General features: G+C 49.9%; 1 protein-coding gene across 2 annotated transcripts in view; it reads right to left on the bottom strand.

Moving 5' to 3' along the window:
• Window positions 1-7,498: 7,498 nt before the first annotated feature.
• CCDC50 (coiled-coil domain containing 50) overlaps window positions 7,499-23,463 on the bottom strand; it is a 56,649-nt gene continuing 40,684 nt past the window's right edge. The window contains exons 10-12 of one of the 2 annotated variants that reach the window (XM_053309239.1): window positions 18,651-18,730; window positions 17,831-17,928; window positions 7,499-17,048 (exon numbers count right to left, since the gene is read on the bottom strand). In XM_053309239.1, the coding sequence (XP_053165214.1) occupies window positions 17,029-17,048; window positions 17,831-17,928; window positions 18,651-18,730 (198 nt within the window). In that variant the 3' untranslated portion in view covers window positions 7,499-17,028. Of the gene's footprint in view, window positions 17,049-17,077; window positions 17,416-17,830; window positions 17,929-18,650; window positions 18,731-23,463 lie in introns of those variants that run through there. The other variant, XM_053309238.1, reaches the window with a different exon arrangement.

Raw genomic sequence — 23,463 nt, 5'->3', positions numbered from 1 at the left:
AAAATCTTTTAAAAAATAATTTAGGATGATGTTCTATTGTGACATATAGGTTATATATACATATAAATTTTACTATGCTTTTTGTTACCACTATTCAGCCTCATTTAAGATTTCTTTACTTCATGAGCTGAGCTTCAGTGAGGTGGTGGTGGTGGGGGGGGCATTTTAAAACCTTGTCTCTGGACCCACTCCAACCTTGCTATGCCCCTGGCCTGATTGGTGTATTGGGGGCCATTGGGCAAAAAGCAGAATCCAAGTCAATGTTAACATAACTTTAGCCCCTTCCCCTAGCCCACCACCCAAGAGCTTCAGACTTTCCTGGGGCCTCCACCCCAAGAGGCCTCCCAGGAGCTGCTCCTCAAGGGGATCCTAGTTCCTTCTTGTCTGGGAAAAAGGAAGACCCTTTTTTCATCCTCATGGAAAATAGAGGGTAAGATTTGTACGTCTTGTGTTGGGGTAACACACACACACACACACACACACACACACACTGCGTGGCAGGGCTTTCTTTCCCCCAATGCCACACACCTTTTCGAGTGTTGTAGATCTCATCGAACTCTTTCTCGCTCTCCGATCCCTTCTTCTCAGACCCAAAGGGCTCACGCTGGACTGCTCCACACTGAAAACACCCGGTCAGCTGAATTCACGCACAAGGGAAAATAAACCTTCTGTTCTTCTTGCAAAGTGGCGCGCACACACGGCACAAGTATAATGTTTAAAAGTAAAAACCCCAAATTAAACACAGAAAGGGAACGCCTACAGTGGATTCCACACAAGTGAGCGGAGTGGGGGGCTGCAGGCAGGAATCGGACAGACAAGCGCGGGGCGGGCAAGCAGGTTTTAAAACAACCGCCGATCATCCATTTTGCAAAATCTTATTCTGATGCAACTGGAAGAGTAAACCCTCCCGAGGAGCGGGGCGCTCTCTCCGGCTCCCCCCCCTCCTCCTCCCCACACACTCCCTGCTTCCTTCCTTCCTTGCACGGATTCACTTACAAACACACACACAGCACAGGTGTGTTGTTCTTTGGGAACCTCCCTTCACCGGCAGCAGCCGCCCGCCTCGTCTCCAGCGCAGAGCCGCGGCGGGCAGCAGCCGACTCGGGCGGGATTCAAGGTCAGTTGGGCAAATTGCTGCGGGGCGGCGGAGCAGCAGAGAGCCGGCCAGCCCGCCCGCCCGCCCGGGCAACCCTCCCTCGGCCGGCCAGCAGGGGAAGGAGGGCCGCTCGCCGCTGCTTCCCAGGGAGGGGAGGATTTGCGCTTGCCCCGGCCAGCCAGTCGCACAGGCAGCCCCCCCCCCCGCCCCGCCTTGCTTGCTCGGCCAGAGGGAGGGGCTGGCAAGATGAAGCCCCCGCCCCGCCCTCCGGATCTCCCCGCCCTTCCATTCTTCCTTCCCTTGCGGCTTGCTGTTAGCTCTGCTGGGGGGCAAAGCGGAATCCTGGGCATGGCAGCAGCCTCTCTTCCCCGCCCCCCCCCCGCCCACAAGTCGCGTGCAAAGCAGCGCTGCGCTGCTCCACCGTGGCGGCGCAGGGAAACATAGGGAGCTGCCCTATACCGAGTCAGACCCTTGGTCCATCTAGCTCAGTGTTGTCTTCACAGACTGGCAGCAGCTTCTCTAAGGTTGCAGGCAGGAATCATTCTCAGCCCTATTTTGGAGAAGCCAGGGAGGGAATTTGAAACCTTCTGCTCTTCCCAGAGCGGCTCCATCCCCTAAAGGGGAATATCTTACAGTGCTGACATGTGGTATCCCATTCATATGCAACCGGGGCGGACCCTGCTTAGCTATGGGGACAAGTCCTGCTGGCGACCACCAGACCAGCTCTCCTCTGGCTTGCTCGCTCTGCGGCCGAGCGAGTCTGACCTGACCCCCAATGCGGCGAGCAGGGATGGCTGGTTCGGGGTGTCCGGAGATGAGCCGCGGGAGCGGCGGTGGACGCCGCAGCAGCAGCCGAGGAGGAGGAGGAGCCCCGCCTGGGCCGTGGCAGTTCGCGGCCAGTCGCCCCAGCAGCTCCGTGGGAGGAAGAAGATCTCGGGCGCGGCCCAGCTGGGGACGTGAGGAGGAGCCCCCCGGAAGGAGGAGGCGGCGCCTCGCCTTTGCTCGCAGCCCTGGGCGCCGGCACAGGAGAGGAGGCGGAGGCGGCGGAGGACGCGCCCCGCAAGCGGTCCCCCGGCCCGGCACCTGGTGGCCAAGCTGCCTCTCCTCAGCCTCCTCCTCCTCGAGGCGTTGCTTGCTGGGAGGCGCCCAGCCCCGGAGGAGAGAAGCGCAGCACCAGCAGCCGCCGCCGCCGCCTCGGGGCCAGAGGACTGTCTCCCGCGCAAGGGGCGCCTTTGGGGGGGGGCACCGCAAGGCCCTGCAGCCCAACTCCTGCTGCCCCCCTCCTGGGCTCCCAGCCAGGCTGCTCAAGGGCTGGGCAGCCTCCTGCTCTGCGCCCACGAAGCTGTGCGTGGCTGCTCGCCCTCAGCATCCTGCTGCCACCCCGGCCCCCCTGGGGCACCCTCCGGAGGAGCCCTGCTGGGGGGCTCAAGCAAGCCTCTCAGACGTCTGGCCTTCGAGGCTGTCCCCAGCTCTCTCCCTCTGCTCCAGGGAGAGGCTCTGCCGCTGCTCCTTCCTGCAGCAGCGGGGTGTAGTGGTTAGAGTGCTGGACTAGGACCGGAGAGACCCAAGTTCAAATCCCCATTCATCCACGAGACTGGCTGGCTGACTCTAGGCCAGTCCCTTCTCTCTCAGCCTAGCCTACTTCACAGGGTTCTTGTGAAAGAAACTTAAGTATGTAGTACACCGCTCTGGGCTCCTTGGAGGAAGAGCGGGATAGAAATGTAAAAAATAAAATAATAATAATAAACTGGTCACACCTCCAGCCCGGCCACCTGAGCCGCCACAGAGCCCTCAAGGAACAGGGCCTGCTCCTCCTCGGGAGCAGAATGGCAGCGAGGGCCACAGCCGAGGCCCTCCTGGGGAGGTGGCTGCAAGGTGGGCTTAGGCCACCTCGGAAGAGGCTGGCCCGGCGTCCTCTTTTATCCTGGGCAGTTCTCTGGGCTTTGGTCAGGGCTGGGGCATCTGGCTTCATGTCTTTTCTCTGGATAAAGTGTGACAAAAGTTTTACAGAAAAAACCTGTGGGATGCTTCTTGGGTAGATCATGGTGTGGTGTCCTCCAAGGGGACACTCCGCACTCCAGGCATAGTAATTTACAATCCAGGGATGGTGGCCTTTGGCCTTTGTGGGAGTTGTAGTCTGAGGCGCTCTTACCCCTGGACTTCCGGGCCAGAATCCAGGGCCGCCTCCCTGGGGCCCCCCAAATCCTCTTTAGTCTGTCCTGGGTGGCGTGGTTTGTGCCCTCAAGAACCTACATGTTAAGAAATGATGCTTAACTTGTAGTGGTGGTGGTGGTGGTAGTGGGCCTCCAAAAGTCAAGGCTCCAAAATTACCTAATTGGTTTTAATTGTAAACCGCCCTGAGCCATTTTGGAAGGGTGGTATACAAATCAAATAAATAATAATAATAATAAATACCTAGGTGCACCTCTGGTTGTAGTCCATCTGCTAACCCCTGCTACCTGAGCAAGAAGAACCTTTTAGTGGTGATTCTCTTGACTGAGCAGGGGGAGAGCAACTGGCGCTCTCCATCCCCAGCACAGCATCCCTCCAGTAGCTGATGCTGGTGTCTGTCTTATGTTTCTTTTCTTTTTTTAAGATTGTGAGCCCTTTGGGGACAGGGGACATTGTATTTATTTAAATTTATATATCTTTGTAAACTGCTTTGGGATCTTTTGCTGAAAAGTGGTATCAAAATATTCACCATATTCGTACCTGGGGGACCCAGATTTGAGAACCCCTGTCCTAAATATCAACTTTGCAGTCTCATCTTTTTTTTTAAAAAAAAAAAATCCTATTCCCCGTCCACAGTTGTATGGTACCTTGGAATATCTCCCTACAGTTGCCCTTCATTGTTCTTTTGCTCCCAAGGAAGTGTTTGGTCTTGGATTCCACTCCTTTTTGGCCATTGTGGCTGGGAATGATGGCTTTGTCAATCAACATCTGGGGAGGCAAGGTTGAGGTGGAACCCAGCCCTAACAGATGTTTAGAGGTACACTGTGCCGGGAGCGGCAAAGAGTCGGCATTAGGGGTGTTTTTGGGGGGTGGGTTTTTTTTTTTTTTGGTCTTCATGTTCTACTGGCACTCCTAGAATGTTCCCCCTCCCATGGGTGGGAGGGTTGGTGACAGGCTCATTTCATCAATAGCGTTCAGAGCTGGTTGCATTTCTGTCAAGTGTTCCAGCTGTAGCCATGAGGGCCAGGACGTTACTGGAGGGAGGTGCTGGCAGCTTGTGGCATTTGATTCTCCACCGCCTTGGTTGGAAACGGGTTTGGCTGTCACAAGGAGTCCACATAGGAAAGTTTTATGCACTCGAATAGAAAAGATTGGGCAAGATATGTCTGGGTGACTCTGCTTCAGTCTTGGATGGACATGGAAGTGTCCTCACTCAGCCACTTCTGCTAAAATTCAGCCCCAGAGGGATGAAACTGAAATAAACAGCCACTTTTGGGGAGGCATTTCTTCTCGGCTGCAGAAGGCAACAAGGCCTTGCCTTGGGAAGCACCCTGTCAAAGGAGGGCCCTTGCAATAGTGGTGGGGTCATGCGTGTGGCCGGCTCCCCGCCTCTGTGTGCCATTCTTGGCGGCTCGATGCTCAGCATGAGCCAGGCACTGGCCGGGGACCGCTTTGTGTGTGCGTGTGTGTCCAGGCTTCTGGGCGGGTGCCCGCCTGGACTTGCTGCCGCCTCCCCTCTCGGCCCTGGCAGTTTGCAGACCTGCCTCCTAGGTCACGGGATCAAATCCTTCCTCGCAGCTGCACTGCACACAGTCCAGCTCCCCCCTTCTTTAGCAGGGCCCTGCAGCGTGCCTGTGTGCCGATGGCCCTGGCCGGGTCGCCAAGCCTCGTGGCTTTTTTCTCACCTCTTGGCTTGCCAGGTGGAGCTTTTGAGGAATAATAGTGATACTCGTGGCAGTTTCCCTTTAAAACACACATGTCAAACACAAGGCCCGTGGGCTGAATCCGGCCCGCCTGGCCATTTTATGTGGCCCGCGGTGACTATGCCGCATCCAAGCGCCTGACCGCGCTGCCTCAGTACCCATTTGCAGGCAGAAGGAGCCAGTCCCAGAAAGCTTGGTAGGAGCAGGGCGCTCTACACAAGTGCCGGACCGCGCCACAGGCAGAAGGACCCAGTCCCAAACAGTGAGCTAAGTTGCTTCTTCATATCCTTGCTTCTGCACACCCCTTCCCTGCTGAGACCCAGCACTAGGCCCGACCGTGCCAGAGTCCCGATCCTGCACCTGCTGCCAGTAGCAACTACACAGGTATGGAGTCTCAGTGGGATCCTACAGTAGCAATGTCTCCAGACTCAGAGACACAGGCCTCCACCTCAGCTCAGTCAGTGGCTCCATTCCCCTTACATAGACAGGCCAGGATAGGGCAGGTACCCCTACCTCAGAAAAAGCTGCTGTTTTGCAGGTTGCTACAGCACAAGACATAAAACCAGACATTGACTCACTGACCAGGGGAAAACGGTCTGAGACATCTGGCCAGAAAACAAATAGGTGAGCAATTTTAAAACCTAAATTTCAAATATAGAATTATAGATAAGTGTATTTAAAAACTGTTGAGTTTGTAATTTAACTGTTTTGCTTACAGTTTGTTTGTGCTTGTTGTTATTTTCAGAACATGATTAATGCACAAGGATGGCGTGTGATATGGTGTCTCAGGGTGAGGAAGGATCTATACTTCTACTAAGACTAAGTGTCTTAATAAAAAATTCGGCCCGCGACTTAGCCTGTGTTTTAGATTTGGGCCCCTTATGTGATTGAGTTTGACACCCCTGCTTTCAAAGAACTCTGAAGCCCTCTTCCCTGGAAAGAGTTTGAAATCCCGCCCCGAGTTCAGAGACTCAGAGACTCCCCAAACGGAAAGCAGGTCCAGCCAAACAAGCCCGCATCGCCATATGCATTGGCCATGCTGGCCTTCGGAGGACCAGTCATACGTTTTTGTAGAAATCCACGGTTGGAGGAGTAACCCTTACGTGCCTCGTACACGATCCCCAGATGCCACTCGGCGCCTCAGAAATGGGTCCCAGACACCTGGGGTCCACCCCCCCCCCAGCATGACATGCCTGTTGTCCTGGGCTGAGGCAATGGTTTGCCCAGCTTAGCTCTCCTTCTCAGAGAGGGTTGTGTGTGATGCACATGTGTGTGGTTAGGAGTGTGCTTCTTGATTCTGAAGGGCAGCAGGGCTGGCCTCTCTGGAGCGTCTGCTAGGGCAGTGGCCCCCAAGATGGCCGGCAAAGCAGACCAGTGGATCAGTCCTTCCATTGCAGGAGAAGCGGCTCCTTGGAGCTTGAGCAGGGAGCGTCTTCTGTCTAGCCGCACCATATGGCGCTCTTGTAATAAAGGGATTTCTAAGAGTTGGCGGGAGGTGGAACCCACTGCCAGCCCTGGAAGAACAGGAGCCCAAGCTCTGCTCCACCACCCCAGTGTCTGAGTGCTAGTACTAGATCGACAGAGCCAGACTGACCTAATGGGGAGAGGGGGGCCTGCATGGACTGGAAGAAGCTCTCTCAACTTGGGCCCCCAGATGTTGGACTACAACTCCCATCATCAGCCCCAGCCGCTGAAGGCAACAACATCTGGGGGCCCAAACTTGGAGAAGCTGGAGCTGACATAAGGAAAACAGCAGCTCTGTGCTTCAGGCTCTATGGACAGCTGTGAAATGTCCCCTTTGCTAAGCAGAGTCCACCCTGGTTTGCATTTGGCAAATGCAATCCAGGGTGGACTCTGCTTAGTAAAGGGGACAAATCATGCTCCCTTCCACAAGACCAGCTCTGCCTTGAGTCACCAACTAGGCCCTAGCTCAGTTAGGGGGAGAGCATCTGCTTTGCATGCAGAAGGCCAGAGGTTCAACCCCCAGCAGCATCTCCAGGTTGGGCTGGGGAAGACATCTTCAGATTGAGAAAATCTTTACATGAGATCTACCACTATTACGCACCACCTCATTTTTATAAACAAATCCTTTTCAGATGACCAAGCCACAAGGTGGGAGTAGCATTAAGCTCCTCACCAAACAGAATTCAGTGGCAAAAGCTGAATGTTGTACAACATCCAGAGCCTTCAGATGGGGCAGTTTATAAATGTAATAAATAAATATAAGTAAATAATAAATAAAGGGGCCTTAAGCACACCCACTGGGTCAGGTGGCACCTGTCAAGACTTCTTCACCCCTTACAGCTTTATTTGTACATTTTTAAATTTGATTTGTATTTTTATATTTCATTTTAATTCTTATTGTGTAGTTTTTTTCCCTAGTTTTATATCATTTTAAATGTTCTGTAAACCGCCTTGAGGTCATTTTAATGAAAGATGGTATAAAAATTTAACAATAAATAAATAATTTATTTACACAGCTGTGTGTCACCACACTGAAAATTATAAAACCACAACAAAATACCCCTTTGTAAATAAATGCCAATACTTTATTTATGTCGTTCCAACATTGCTGTCTCCAGAAGAAGAACAGCCTGGAATTCCGTCCCAACATTACACAGCTCTCTTTAGTCTCTCAGCACAGGAGTACAATCAAGCTAAAGTCTATACTATTTTGCTACTTCTAGTAGGCTGGAAGAACGTAGGTCCTTGGTACAACAAGCAACGCACAAGAACAAAGCCAGGGGGATACGGAGGGCCCTTCTGAGCTGGTCCTGGCAGAGCAAACCACCCGCGAAACAAACTGGAGGTGGGGGTGACGTTCTTGGCCAAAAGGAAGGGGGCTCATTCTTCCCAGGGAACAATCAAAATCGAGGGAAGAAATGTGGGGCCTGGTGGTTTGGGAAGCTAAAACCTTGGGCTCATTCAGAAAACGGAATATGCCCTCGACGATGTGTGAGCAAGTCTGGGCACATGGTGGGAAAGTCTGACTCCTCTGCTTATGCACATCCCATCCGACAGACACACGCAGGCATGTGACCATGCAAGTCCTTTGTGACGGGTGCCAGAATGCCCACAAACGTTGGACAAAAGTTGGTGCCTAACCTGCCAGTCCTCCAGCCCCTTCACTGTGGGCTCACCTTGGCCCATGGAGGAGGCTTCCAGGGTTGTGCAAACAGGCTTTACATTTAAGAGCAACAGATGATGACGTGGCCATGATTGAGGAAGGAAAAACACACAAGGCCTTTTGCCCTCCAGCAGCAGCAGCAGCCCCCCCGCCCCGCCCCACCAAGTTGCAAACTGAGGTTAAACCAGGAGTGCAGGTAGCCGTTAAGAAGCGACCAGACATTCAAGCAAGAAATAGAAAAAGGCAAAACAGTTCTATATGCCGTGCACCTCTGGATGTCTTGCCCATGTGCACACCTCTGAATTACGGCCGTCGTGTGTCACCACTCTGGACATTTATGAAACAGCTAGATGTTAAGTTTCAAAGGAACAATACCGTACAACTCCATATTATATAGTAAACAAAACCCAATCATTGTGGGAAACATCTGGCAGATATTCTTGTTGAAACCAACTGTCTGAGCTGCAAAGTCCAGTTGTGCAGAAACAGCAGTGCTACTAAACCCTGTGTCTCTCTATTCATTCCAAGATAATGCCACACACAATTCAATTTCTCAATTTACGAATTAATCAACTTTTCTCCCCCCACCCAAAGATGAAAATCATTTCTTGCACCTCAACTTTCAGATTCTGCTTTCACAATAAGAGCAACATTGACAAACCCTTTGAAAAGAGTTATAGAAAACTCAATCAACAGAAGAAGCTGATGTTCCTTTTGACATCCCAAGAGTTCAGGATGGTCAAGAGGCAGCCTTGGGGCAGGGGGAGAAGCAGCTGTTTCCTACAACCCAGCCAGACATTCAACACGAAACCTGGAAACAGTAGCAGAGGCCGAACAGTTGACACAAGGCAAGCCAATCTCTTGCATAGATGGATGGTTGAAAGAGCGCCACTGATTTTGGCAAGGCAGATTCCACAGGGTGGATCTTTAGTTGCTCGCACACTAGCCACTTTCTCTGGAATGGGCATCACTTTTCTCATTTGTATGGAGAATCCAAACGTTATCACCACTGGTTGCTGTGTCCCCTTCTTTCAAATAACCAATTTGTGGCTCTTTCTTTTATAGCACACTCATCCAGTGTGGACTGACAAAGTGCTCGAGGCTTCTTGCTGCTGGCTCTTGAATTTGTTCTTTCCTCTCTTCCCCTTTAATCAATTGCTTCTTGTTCAAATAGCCATGCCATTTCTGAGTCAGCCCTTAAATAGCTTGTTCTCTGACAGGGGTGTGAGTGGGTGTGTGGTTATCCATTACTACTGGCTTCCTTTTGCTGCCAGAGCAGTGCTATCTTAATTTACAGTTGCAGTTGTGCTATTCGTAGCTCTGACTGCAAAGAAAAACACAGTAATTTAAGCTCCCCTCCCCCACCCAGGGTAGGGAACAGAATAATTAAGAGCCAATTCAAGGATGCCATCACAGCAGCGCGTGAAGGAGCAGGAAGGAAGCAACTCTTCCAAGGGGCAGGGGCTGCTCTGCAGGAAAGGGCTGTGTGGCCTTTGGTCAACATGCATTATATATTAGGATCTTTGCAGGGCAGCTCTATAGAGTGCTGCCGTGTGTGGCCACAATCTCGATTCCGATTCCAGCACTATGGAAAAGCAATACTTCAGCAGTATCAAGTGTCTTTAGTGTGGAGGCAACTTTAGAGTAAGCTTATAGCTCTTGGAGGGAGGGAGATCTAGCTAGTTGAAGGTTTCCATCTTGCCAAATCCCCACATGCTACATTGAACACTGATCTCTGAAGGCAACGTCTTCAGTTATTTCTCCAAAAGTGGCATTTGGTAGTAGGGACACAAATACAGAGAGAGGCACTCGGGTGGGATTCCCTTCCAGGAAGTTGCAAAACACAAGCCAATCTGGCCTAAAGCTGGGGAGGGAGCACACAGTCACAGGACCTGCTCACAGCAAGAGAAACCAGAAGCTAGTCTGTACAGCCGAGTGGCCAGTGTCCACTCTTTTGCAGAGTGACTCCGGTCTTTGTGCTTGTAAGCTCTGGAGAATGGGGCTGCCCCTCTCCAAACTGGGACAGGGAGGCCTTCAGGAGGAGCTGCTTCTGCTGTCCAAGTCCAGCAGAGGGTCAGCTACCCTGTGCAGGGAGAATTCCATCCCTCTCCGCCATAACCTTAGAGAAACGGTGGAGGGCCAGGAGGCAGCTTCCTGAAATGGAAGGACTGGCTCCCTACACTCCAGCCACAGTGCTGCAGCTGCAGCTGTGTGTAGTGTAGTTACCCACTGGGGGGTTTACAGTAGGAATTAACTCAAGTGCACATGTGACAAATAATGCTTCCATGGGAATCCAATGTGCAACAAGGCATACCAGATGCTAGCGGTGGCATTTCTGCCCTCCACAGGTTGGCTGAAACACACATTCTGTGTGCTGGCAGAAGACACAACAAGCAGCCCTTGCTCAGTTGGTCCTGAAAAAAATGTACAACTCTATAACAAAACAGATGAGCATCTGTGGAAGATTATCTCCCTTCTGATCCCAGGAGAAGCTTTCGGTGGTGGTGGTGGAGGGGAGTGGCCCAAGGAAGAACAGGAGAGCTTCACATCATCAGAGGAGCTTGTGATGGTGAAGAGAGTCAGTAAACAGGGGTAGCAGAAGCCCATGGGCAAGAAGTGTGCAATGATCCTTAAAATGACGCCCCATACAGAGATGCTCATTTGAGTTGAAAGTCCAGGGTGGGGGCAGTGTTCCCTCTAACAGAAAATCCCAGATGCTCTTGACTACAATTCCCAGCATCCTCAGCCAAAGCCCACCGCAGCTAGGGATTCTGGGAGCTGTAGTTAACAACATCTGGGATTCCCTCTTTCAGGGAACACCAGTTGGGGGGAACCAAGTTGCAGGAGAGGACAGCTTCCTCTCTGAACTAAGCAAGGACTCTTCATCACTGAGGCTATTCTCATGACCCACAGAAACTAAGGGAGCCCAGCCCCTGCGGGTCGTGTGCTGCAACGTGAGCGGTGTGGCTCCTGGCAGCAAGCCTGCTTAACTGCACCTCCGTTAAACAAGGTTAGCAGAGTGTGCCCTCCACTAACCTGATTGTGTGTTGCTGCAGTGTGGCTCCGCACGGTGGTGACTCATGAGGAGACCCCTGACGGGGAGGCTACAAGAAGCCTCCCTGCATCAGGGGCTCCCCAGAATGCCCCACATACTCACACAGGTGTTCTGGGGGCCAGGAAGCCCCCGATCTCTGCAGCCCCAACCAGCTAAATGATGGAGCCGGTAATTGTGTGGGCGGCCAATCCAGCCACCTAGGGGTAGCCGCCTGATCATCTGCAGGGAGAGTGGGTCAAACCCGCTCTCCCCACGAAACCCCTTATGGCTCGCCACACTGCTCGTGTGGAGAGCCTTGTTGTCTTTTACCGAATGTGGACCTTAAAAAATTGCCTTTAGGAACCCCCTCACTGGCATTCACATCACCTTCTCAGTAGCAGATCAGCTACCTACCTCTCTGCTTTTGCCCCCGAGAAGCCAAGTTTCCCTTATGTTGGGTGAAAAGGTATGGAGGATGCAGCTTCTGAAAAGGTCTCTCCACTGGGAAGGATCCAGGAGGGGAGCAAGAGAGATGCTAAGATTTCCAGAAAGTGAATCTCAACAAGATGACAACACCTGAAGAAAGAGGTGTATCTAACCTAGGAGCAGAGGGGACAATGACCAGAGAATTTGCCAGCCATTTAAATGGAAGTCTGATAACAGTTTCAAACTACAGAGAGGTAGATTTTTTTTTTTAAAGATTAAGAAGAAACTTCTAAGCATAATTGCAGGTCATACATGTGACCTGACAAGCTGTCTAGAAGAGATCAGGAAAGATTTCAAGAAAGACTTACGGCACTTTGGCTGCATTCAGTAGTGCACTGTTGCTAACCATTTTAATGTGGCGTGGAAACAGATGGCAGAGCATGAGCCCATTCATTAGCGGCTTCTCCTAATGAGCCGGGGGCGACAAACGAGAAGCAGCTGTCTCTGGTTCCCAGCAGCTCCCCTGGCTCCTCTCTCCCCCAGTGCTAATGAGAGCTGTGCTGCCTGCAGGCTGGCCACTCATCAGGTAGAGCTGTGCAGGCTCACCCAGCTCTACCTGATGAATGGCCAGCCTGCAGGCAATGTGGCTCTCCTGACCACTGGGGAGGGGCAGGATGAGATAGAGAAGCACAAATGGAGCTGCCAGGAACCAGAGACAGCTGCGTTTCGTTATCCCTCTCCCTGCCCCCCGGGCTTATTAGGATGAATTGTTACTGGGCCCATTGTCAGAAGCAGTGGCAAGTGAGAAGGGTGCAGTGGGGGCTTCTCAGCTGCAGACTATCCCCTACGGCAGGCAGAAGCACACAGCAGAGATTCTTTATGCAGAGCTTTGTAACAGCACTACCGGCAAGGAACGTTTGCCTTCATGCGAAGCAGCAGAAGGAGAAATGCATGATCAGTCTCCAGACAAGTTAATCAGTATTAAATACACACATTCAACTCTGAATGGGAACAAAAGGACATATGCAAAAATGAGTCAGGTGGAAAGAACTGAGCAAACATTATGAGGTACCTTTGCTCAGAGCAGTGAGGATTTTGGCACAGAAATAAATCCCAGAATCGACTGATACCTGTGCATATAAAAGGAAGGGGCAAGTGCTACATCGAGAGTGGCAAACCTGAGGCTCTTTGTCTGTTGTGGGACTAAAACTCCATCACCCTCAGCTGCAGTTTAGTTGCAGTCTAACAACAGCTGGAGAGGCCGAAGGGGCCATCCCTGTGCTAAAACCAGTTAATTCAGTTCTCATACTTAAAACGAAGGGAGAGCAATACAGAACAACCTTGACCTTGAAGAAGAAGAAGAGCTGCCCACCATGGCCACCTTGACTGGGTCCCACCATTCCCTCATTGCCAAAACATTAAAAGAAACCAACGAGGAAAGGAAAACGCTCTTTCCGCAATGGAGATACACCGTTTGGATCAAGGGAAGTAATTCCACCTCTGCTCCCACCAGCAGCAGTTCATCACAGAAGATGGACCAGACGGCCTTTTGTGGCAAGGAGTTCTTGACCAGAACGGGGCCACTCGGGGCTTAAGGCACAGCAGCTTTCCTTGCCAGCTGCCAAACTGGGTCCTCATCAAGCACCAGAATAGTTGTGCTTCTGGGGTCGGGGGAGAGAAGGGCTGGCGAGATGCCCAGGGAAAGCCATTTACCTGCTTCGGTTTCCCTGTCACTTGGATGCAATGCGGGGCACACAAACCTCAGCTACATATGAACCCGAAGGGCTCAGACGAGACCCTTTATTATATAGGTGCCTAGGAAACGGCCTCTTTCCTAGTCCTGGGCACTTTCCAGATCACACCCTGCGACAGGGTCATGACGAATCTCGGAAGTGTGCTTCCTGTGTTGAGACATCACAGTCCCTACGCTGACAGCAGGGTGCCGTTCAGATTTACGATGCCTTGTTTTGTATTTAATCGCTGCAATATAGTGCTATGATGTCGTATATCTGGCGTTAAAAAGTTGCTGTTTTTTTTCAGGTGGTTAGTTTCCACAAGACGGCTCCCCCTGCTGTTCACATTTCTAATGTGACTTGCCTGAACGGACGCATTTTGCTGCTGTTGAGCAGCTATCTGGAAAGCACCCTGGAGAGGCTACAAAGGACCGAACCTGGTGCATTCTGCACACAAGCAGGTGCTCAGCCACTGAACTACAGCCCCATCCCCAACCACACTGTTGGAGCGTGGGAGGGCAAATGGCTCTGGGTTGCACAGAACTGTTGTTTCAGGTAGCACAGGAGGGATGCTTCACTTCCCTGAGAGACAAGCCTGCGATACAGGAGCCACTGATCTGACTCTAAATTGACACAGATGTTCACAGAGAGAGTCAAGAGACTCACTGGGAAAACTGTTGCCTCTAGTCTGCTTTCAGAAAACATCTCTGGGGAAAGGCAACAGCGCAGGCCACCTTCATGAGTCAGAAGTGTCCATACTGTGTCCTGATTAATTGCTAAAAACAGGCATGAAGAGAGAACATTTGGGGGCCAATTTAATTTCAGAGAGAACCCCTTTGTGGTTTCTAAGGAGAAGCTATAGCTGCCACTTGCTCCTTGTTAGGTCACATAAGAACAGTCCAGCTGGATCAGGCCCAAGGAGGCCCATCTAGTCCAGCATCCTGTTTCCCACAGTGGCCCACCAGATGCCTCTGAGAAGCCCACAGGCAAGAGGTGAGGGCGTGCCCTTTCTCCTGCTGTTGCTCCCCTGCAACTGGGATTTAGAGGCATCTTGCCTCTGAAGCTGGAGGTGGCCTATAGCCATCAGACTGGTAGCCATTGATAGACCTGTCCTCCATGAATTTGTCTAAGCCCCTATATTAACACAAGATCTGGCAGAAATTTCCAGGGAGGCGATTTCGAGAATCAGCAACTCAGGTACTGATCCACAGCTCCTCAAAGTTATAATCCAATTCTGCTGTGACAGATCCATCTGCCCAGATTTTGCTGGCATGCTCAGAACACATGGGGCAGATTTAGCTGAGCAGTACCCACTCCCCCCTCATTCTGAGCATTGGTTTTTATCATCATTGTGCACTGGAATCAAGTAGAACTAGTTTGTCTGAAAGGTCTCAATGGACAATATTAAGTTGGTTAAGCTAAAAACAGGTTGTCTGAAGGGCTGAATCCACCATGCTCAGACAAACAAGTTCAGCTAGATTCCTTTCTCAGAGGAAAGGTGTGTGTGTGAGCGTGTGTGTGTGTGTGTGCTTGTATAGAGACTCACAATGCTCATGTGCATTGGTATAGCTGCTTGGGCACAATCTCCAGAAGGTTCTCCTGTGTAGACCCCATCAAAATGAACAAGAGCTGTGCAGAGCATCATCATATACCCTTGCATAGCCCCCATTTGTTTCAATGGGACTCATATGCAGGAGAACTTCCCAGGGGATTGTGCCCTTTCTCTGCACTCATCCCTGTAGAGCCTCCAGGAGATTGGAGCTTAGATCCAAATGTGCTTACAAGTTTGCAATATGACCTGCTCTTTAACAAGAAAGGGGTTTTGCTCCTAAACTAGCCCTTGATTGGAGCGTCCTAGACTCTCCTGATGAGTCTGGGTGCACCCATCAAGTACTCTGGGGACAAAAAGAGCAAGAGAGGAACTTCAAGGCCCGATTCTGGCCACTGGAGGGCGTTTTCTCCCTGACTTGATCCTCTCATCTGATTTTGGGAGAGGGGAGCATTCACAATCTCAGCTGTCGCTCCATTTCCTCCCTAGTTCTCCCCTTCCTGAGTGCAAACAGGTCTGCTCACCAGTGCAAGAAAGAGAGACAAAACAGAGCAGGGGCCTGGATCCCCACCAGAGAGAATTTCCCACGGATGTGGCAAGAACCCACATCTGGCAACCAAGAGTCAGAGAGGCACGTCTTCCGCTTCGGCACCCCAAAGTCCCCCGTCACACTGAACAATAAATAAATACAGCACTGATGTGATGCAGCAACACAGAGAGAGCGCGTTGGGGTGGCAGCTTCATTAGTAAAAAACAAGCCACCACCTTTGACTATTCTATGTCATATAAAAATAAAACCTATTAAAAAAACCAAACGGCTGAACATGGCACTGTAGAAGTATCAAATAAAAAAAGGAAAAATAATTACACAGTGCACATTGGTTATTTTGTCAGCGAAAGAGAGAGAGTTAACACTTCTGAACAACAAACAGAAAGGGTGAAAGGGCAGGGGAGTGAAATCTAGGCAAGGCTGAGACCGGAGTTTTAAAACCTGGCAGAGAGGGAGCGGAGGGGAAAGTGGAATTCATGTGGAATCTTTTTCGGGGGTGCGAGAGAGAGAACGCACCGCACAGTAGCGCTCAGAGCAGGAATGGGAAACTGAAGCTCTCTAGCTGCTGTTCAGCTACAATCCCCATCTTCCCCAGCCACAACAGCAGCTGTGGATGATGGGTAATTTAGTCCAGCAGCTGAGAGCCTCAGGTTGGCCGCCCCCAGCTTAAGAGCAAAAGTCGCGCTAACTGTATTCCCTCTCCCCTCCCCACCCAAGGCACTTTTGACCTGTCTGTGGAATCCTAATATACTATTTTTTAAAAAGGGGTTTCTAAACCTCACTGTTTGTCTCTGAAATATATTTGAAATGATGAAGGACAAAAAATTAAAAGCAAGGAGAAGTGTAAGAACAAGAGCAAAACTTAACTTCACTTTCCAACTCTTATGGTTTCTAAGTCTCTAAACTCAGTGGTTTTTCTTTTTAATGAAACGAAGCCAGCTGAGGTAACTAGTGCAATCATGACCACCAAATGTATCCGCTCTGGGGCCATTCAAATGATATACGGATTATGTTAAAAACGCATGGATAAACAGTTGTGGCCCTTTGGCTCATGAGAGATGCCCAGCTTCTGTACCCGATTCCAAATTCCACGCCCTTCCTCACGCCGTTAAAAGGCAGAGCTCTCCCAAATGCCGTAAGACAACCAGTGACATCAGCTCAGTGAGTCTGACAAAGGCAAGTGGACGTGGGGCTCAAAGCGACTTTGGGGGGAGAGCCTTTGATCTCAAGCCTTTGGGCAAGTATTCATACATACAAGTTTGTAAATTGCACCATCAAGTGATAACTTGCATGCATGAAATGGCTACATCGCCTGACTTCACTTCAAAACAAAACATGTTCCTGTGAAGGCCGTTCCCATGATTGCTGAGGGCCATTCACAAGTTACAAAAGGCAGAGACCTCCCTGCACACAAGCAAGAAGATTTAACTGCCCTGCCCAAGAGATCAGACACATCAAGGAAAACAGACTGAAGAAGAAGAAGAGGCACTGTTTGTGGGCATCGTGATGCTTAGGAAGGAAGCGATCCTGGGACTGGAACTCTCAGAGGCGAAAAAGAATTCGGAAGATCTCCCGGAGAAATCCCAGGATAGAGTTTGCTACAAAAGAGAGTCAGTAACAACACAGAGTCTAGTTTATCTACTGCTTATAGTGGTAACCTGCAAGAGAGAGAGAGAGAGAGAGCGATTGAGAGAGGAATATTTGGGTAAGCAGGTGCAAACAAAACCCAGTTATTGTATTTATCCATCCATCCATCCACTTTATTACGGCCAACGGCCATACTGTATTTATTGTATTTGTAAGGAACTGTCCCCTTCTGGCTGCTGTTCATATTTCAAGGGAAGGGGGGAAAGTCTTATGTTTCCCCACAGCTAGTTGCACGGAGCAGAATGGCACGAGGGACGGCCCCGTATGCGCAGTGGCTCTCCACATGTTTGGGGTGAGTTGATCCCCCACATATCACAAGATGAATCGGCTGCTTCTTTGCTGTCAACATGATACGTAAGGCATGCCCACAAAGAAAGGCTGCAGTTGAGCAAAAAAGAGTGAAACTGCTACTTCTCGTGACTTGGGCATCACTGTTCTATTAAACGCCTAAAATCGCATGCATCTTTTTGGCAGCTGCCTCACACTGCTGAACTCGATTCTACCGAGGCCATCTTGAATTTGATTCCTGCCTTCTAGTAACTATCCCTCCCAGTTTTGTGTCATCTGCAGATTTGATAAGAATTCCTTCCACACTTTCATCTGTCACTGATGAAAAGGCTGAAGAGCCTCAGGTCCTGGACAGAGGCCTAACCCCCTCTGTCTTTTAGCACAAAATAAAGACATGCACGTTTATTGCTAGATGGCCCTTAGCACTGAAAATAATTGGCCTTATTAGATTTAGAAGGCTGCACATTTTAGACCCTTATATATCAAAACTGGGAGCCCACCTCACCTTTTTGAGAAGGCTCTGGTTTGGATATCTGAGCTGAGCTATGCTGGCTTGCAAGAATCGACGGATGACTCAGGTCCTCTGTGGGAGGTGGGGGTGGCCTGGCAGAAGAGGATGCAAAGGGTAAGAAGAAATACCCGCTGGTGCTGTCCTCCCACCCCTCCTCTGGGAATGGCCTGGAGGAGCTGACCTCTGTTTCCACATTTGATCATCAGACAGAAACACTGGCTCATGCAAGATGCTTTAAGGTCCCAGACAGACGGAAGTATCAAAAGCACTTGGTCTTATCACTACCAAGTGCTTTTCTACAGAAGCCCCAGCCAAGGGGAAGAGAGGCTGGCCAGCCAGCCAGGAAGACCCCTTCTGCTAAACCAGGGCTCCCAACCTTGGGAGCCCTGATGGTGCTGGACTGCCCAACCTGTGACTGCCCAAAACCTTACAGGGTCTCAGGAATGATACCAGTGCACAAAAAAGAACCCCACCCCCCCCCACCCCAAATATGTTTATGTTTATATAGCCCCTGGTGGCGCAGTGGTAAAACTGCCGCCCTGTAACCAGAAGGTTACAAGTTCGATCCTGACCAGGGGCTCAAGGTTGACTCAGCCTTCCATCCTTCTGAGGTCGGTAAAATGAGTACCCAGAATGTTGGGGGCAATATGCTAAATCATTATAAACCGCTTAGAGAGCTCTGGCTATAAAGCGGTATATAAATGTAAGTGCTATTGCTATTGCTAGTTGGACTGTCCCTCCCATCACCGCCAGTTCATCTGGCCAGCAAACACCTTCTTTCCCCCTGAATCTGTGGGGCCTCTGCACCCCTTACCGTGTGGGTTTGTGGCTCCTGGGGCGATGAGATTCGTGGTCTTCTCTTGACCTTGGGTGCACCAATTCATGGGGATCATTCTGGGTGGAGAAGAGAGAGCAAGCTGCTTAGCAGTCTCTGGAACACATCCTCATTAGCAGGACTGTCTCTCCAAAGAGACACAGCAGAAGCATGAAAAATGGGATCTGGCCGACAAGCATAAACATTACAGCCTGAGAATGTCAGGATCTGTTTTTAAAAAGTCTACTCCTTGGTGCTTCATAGATAAGCTTGAGACCGTAGGAGTGATGCTACTGCAATCTCTGCCTCCCTGTGGCTGAAAGGGGTGGGGGGGAAATCTCTTCATCCTCTCTTGCTTGTGAACTTCTGTGGGGCTCTGAATGGCCTTACATTATTTGCAGATGTTAAACATGATTTGCCAAATAACCCAACATTCACATAATCTATTAGGGTGGCAGAATCTTCCAGGTGGGTTGCATGGTAGATGGGACAGAAATGCCTCCTCCCTTTTTACAAGTTTGCTGGCTCCAATTTTATATCACATGCCACTGGAATTAAACACAGATACTGTTAAATACTCATTTTGTAACTTCTGTCCCACCTTCTTCTCACCACAATTTCGCCCCTGGAAGACCTGCTCTGTGAATGTCCCTGTCAGAATTGCAGCTGGTGGGAATGTGTGGCAGGGCCTTCTTGGTTGGAGCCCCAGGACTGCAACCCTGACCCCCCACCCCAGGCTTGCCTGGGTCCCTCCTTATTGCATGTCAGATGTAGCAGGCTGTGACACATTTGCACAGCACTTTGAGGGTAAAGTTGCTTGCATTCGCCATGAGTTGGACTCTACAGTTGATGCAGTATCATTGGGAGAGGTGTCCAGAGTAACACCTGGTCTAGTTTTACTGACGGAGTTTCAGTTATTGGTGCCCAAGGATGTGGACAAGGTGTACAGTCAAGTTCAGCCGACCACATGCATGCTTGACTCTCGCCCTTGGTGGCTTATTAAATCTAGTAGGGAGGGAATTTTTAATTGGGTCCAGCAGGTTCTAAATGCCTCATTGAGAGAGGGAGTGGTCCCAGCTTCATTGAAGCAAGCTACTAATTGAACAGTCCTTTATTTATTTATTTATTTATTTTATATACTGCCCTTCCAAAATGGCTCAGGGTGGTTCACAGCATGATAAAAACAATTAAAACAAATTAACAATTAAAAACTATTGAAACACAATAAAACCAATAAAACAGCTAAAAGCCCTGAAAATCAGGGCAACAATTTAAAACAGTTAATCATTTAAAACCCTGGAAGGCCAGGCCAAATAGGTAGGGTTTAAGGGCTCTCCTGAAGGACGGCAATGTTCTCAAATTACGAATTTCTGCCGGGAGCGCATTCCACAGTCCAGGAGCAGCTACCGAGAAGGCCCGCCTCTGCGTCGCCACCAGATGAACCAGTGGCAACTGGAGATGGACCTCCCCTGATGACTTTAAGGTGCGGTGGGGATCATGTAAAAGAAGGCGCTCTCTTAGATAGAAATCCAGTCTGGACCAAGAAGATGTAAACAACTATAGGCCTGAGGCACCTTGCCCAGGAAGGGAATATTGGCCAGAGTGTGTCGTGCCTGACCGTGATTGTGCTGTTTAACATCTACATGAAACCTCTGGGAGAGGTCATCCGGAGATTTGGCCTGAGGTGTCATCAATACGTAGATGACACTCAGTTGTATCTCTCTTTTTCATCAGATACAGGTGAGGTGGTGACTGTCCTGAATCGGTGCCTGGAAGCAGTAGTGGACAGGATGAGGGTGAACAAGTTGAGACTCAATCCAGACTAGACAGAAGTACTGCTGGTCAGTGGATCCTCTGCCTGGATGAATGGTGTTCATCTGTTCTAGATGGGGTTGCACTCCCCGTGAAGGACCAGGTTCGCAGTTTGGCGGTGCTTCTGGATCCAGCAGTGTCCCTAGAGGCTCAAGTCGCCTCTGTGGCTCAGAGCACCTTTTATCAGCTTTGGCTGATACGCCAGCTGCAATCTTACCTGGACAGAGAGATCTTGGCCACAGTTACTCATGCTCTGGTAAGCTCTCGCTTCGATTACTGCAATGTTTTAATTGTTCTGATTGTTTAATTTTTTTAATGATGTTTTAATTGTTAATTGATGTTTATATTTATATTTCTGTTTTAATTGTTATTGGTTTTAATGTTTTCTTTTAGTTGTAAACCGCCCTGAGCCATTTTGGAAGGGCAGTATAAAAATCGAATAAATAAATAAATAATAAAGTAAATGTGTTGTATGTGGGGCTGCCTTTGAAAATGGTTCGGAAACTGCAGCTGGTACAAAATAGAGCTGCAAGATTTTGCCCTGCAAAACTGGGCATTTTGTTCATATCACGCCAATGCTTCATCAGCTACACTAGCTCCCTGCCTGTTTCCCGGCCAATTAAAAGTGCTGGTTTCAACCTTTAAAGCCCTAAATGGCTTGGGACCGGGTTGCCCCATATGTCCTGACTTGGACCTTAAGATCTTCTTCAGAGACCCTCCTGCGGGTGCCCCTGCCAAATGAGATGAGATAAGTGGCTACCAGGGAGAGGGCCTTTTTGGTGGTTGCACTCTGTTTATGGAATAGTGAGATTCGCCTGGCAGAGGCGTAACTAGGGAAAACGGCGCCCGGGGCAAGCACTGAAATGGCGCCCCCCCGCGCCCCCCCCACCCCCCAACATACTGCATTATACTTAGGTTTTTCCTCACAAGCGCCTGCTGCCGCCGCCAAGCCAGGCCACTGACTGGCCGCCAGGCGCCAGCAAAGCAATGGGGGGGGGCGCACGGGTGGCGCGGAAGGGTCTGCTCGTGGGGGAGGGGGCGCCGATGCGCTCCCTTGACTGCTGCAGCGCTGCTGCACTGAGCAGGAAACAGTTGTATTAACAAAAAATTAAAAAAAAATTAAAAATATTTTTTGTCATGGCGGCGCCCCCCACATGACCAGAAAAGATGGCGCCCGGGGCACGTGCCCCCCCTGCCCCCCCTATAGTTACGCCTCTGTCGCCTGGCTACATCCCTTTGTTCTTTTAGATGCCAGGTAAAGACCTTTTTGTTTACTCGGGCCTTTTAAATTTTGATTTTTAAATTTGATTTTTAAAAAAAGTTTTAAACTGCTTTGTATTATATTTTGTAATCCCCCCCGCCCCCGGGTCTATTATGAATTAATGTGTTATGTGTTTTTATTTGATGAGTGCTGTGTTGTGAGCTGCCCGAAGAATAATTTGTTATGGGGCGGCTAACAAATAAAGTTTATTATGCTTATTAATTATTACAATATTATTATGAATTATTGTTATTATCATCTTCTTTCAACAAGCTGTCAGCATGGGCTAGTTATCCCCCGGATGTGCAACTGGCACTGACCACCCTGAGATTTCTCTTGTTTATTTCCTTATTGTTCCATATTCAACATTTTTATTCCATTATACATTTATCGCTGCACTGTATGCCACTGTGAGGGCCCTTTGTGGATGACAAAGCAGCTTACACTATTTAATATAAAAAAACACTCTACCACGTAGCGCTCTACTTGGGGCTGCCTTTGCACGTAGTCCGGAAACTTCAGTTGGTTCAGAACGCGGCAGCCAGGTTGGTCTCTGGGGCAACCCGGAGAGACCATATGATGCCTGTTTTAAAACAGTTACACTGGCTGCCAATATGTTTCCGGGCAAAATACAAAGTGCTGGTTATAACTTATAAAGCCCTAAACGGCTTAGGCCCTGGGTATTTAAGAGAGCGACTTCTTCGCTATGAGCCCCACTGCCCACTGAGGTCATCTGAGGAGATCCGCCAACTCTGTGTAGTTTGGTGGCTACACAGAGATGGGCCTTCTCAGTCGCTGCCCCGAGATTGTGGAATGCGCTCCCTGCTGAGATACGATCCTCCCCATCTCTGGCAATTTTCAAAAAACACCTGAAAACCCATCTTTTTGCCCAAGCGTCCTCAGCTTCCTAATATTTTTGGGTTTTAAACTCTGGTTTATTTTTAAATTGTTAAATTGTTTTAAAGTTTTTGTATATGTTTTTAACTGGTTTTATGTTATTGTAAACCTCCCAGAGACGAAGGTTTGGGGAGGTATACAAATTTGATAGATAGACAGATAGATAGATAGATAGATAGATAATAAACAATCGACCCATTTAAAACAATACATTAAAAAAAACAAACCAGTAAAAACAGTAGCAAGGAGAGGAGTGGCTCGTCCCAATGAACCAGAAAGGGCCCCCAAGGAGGCACTGGCGACCTCTGCTTCCCAGAGCTCCATTTGCTCTTTGCCCTCACACCCGTGCTGCCTGCAGACTGGCCATTCATCAGATAGAGCTGTGCGGTTAACCACACAGCTCTACCTGGTGAGTGGCCAGCCTGCAGGCAGCTCATGAAAGCAGGGTGGGAGAGAGTGTAGAACAAACGACGCTCCGGGAAGGAGAGGCAGCTGGTTAGCATGAAACACACAATGGTTCACAAACACCTCCTCTGACTGTCATCTCGAGCAAACAAGTGAGTAATACACATATAATAATATTCACACACAACAGCCAAAAGGTCTCAACAGAGACAGTTTCATGGTGGTGGCGGCGGCAGCAGGGGGTTGTGCCAGCAGCCAATGGCTTGGAGCCACCATTTTATTTTCCAGAAGGCCCTTGTGGAGGTGCCATTTTCTGCCCAGAATGCCTCCTGCCACAGGACCCCTAGCAGCATTCATGGAGGCATTCTAAGGGGAAATGGTATCGGCCAGCTATCAGGAGAACCACTGCTGTCATCACCTCCGGCAAGCTCTCCCCTT

This window comes from Hemicordylus capensis, chromosome 3, assembly GCF_027244095.1.
Source record: "Hemicordylus capensis ecotype Gifberg chromosome 3, rHemCap1.1.pri, whole genome shotgun sequence".
NCBI lineage: Eukaryota > Metazoa > Chordata > Lepidosauria > Squamata > Cordylidae > Hemicordylus > Hemicordylus capensis.
Note: the sequence above shows the minus strand (reverse complement) of the source record. Positions and strands in the feature narration are given on the sequence as shown.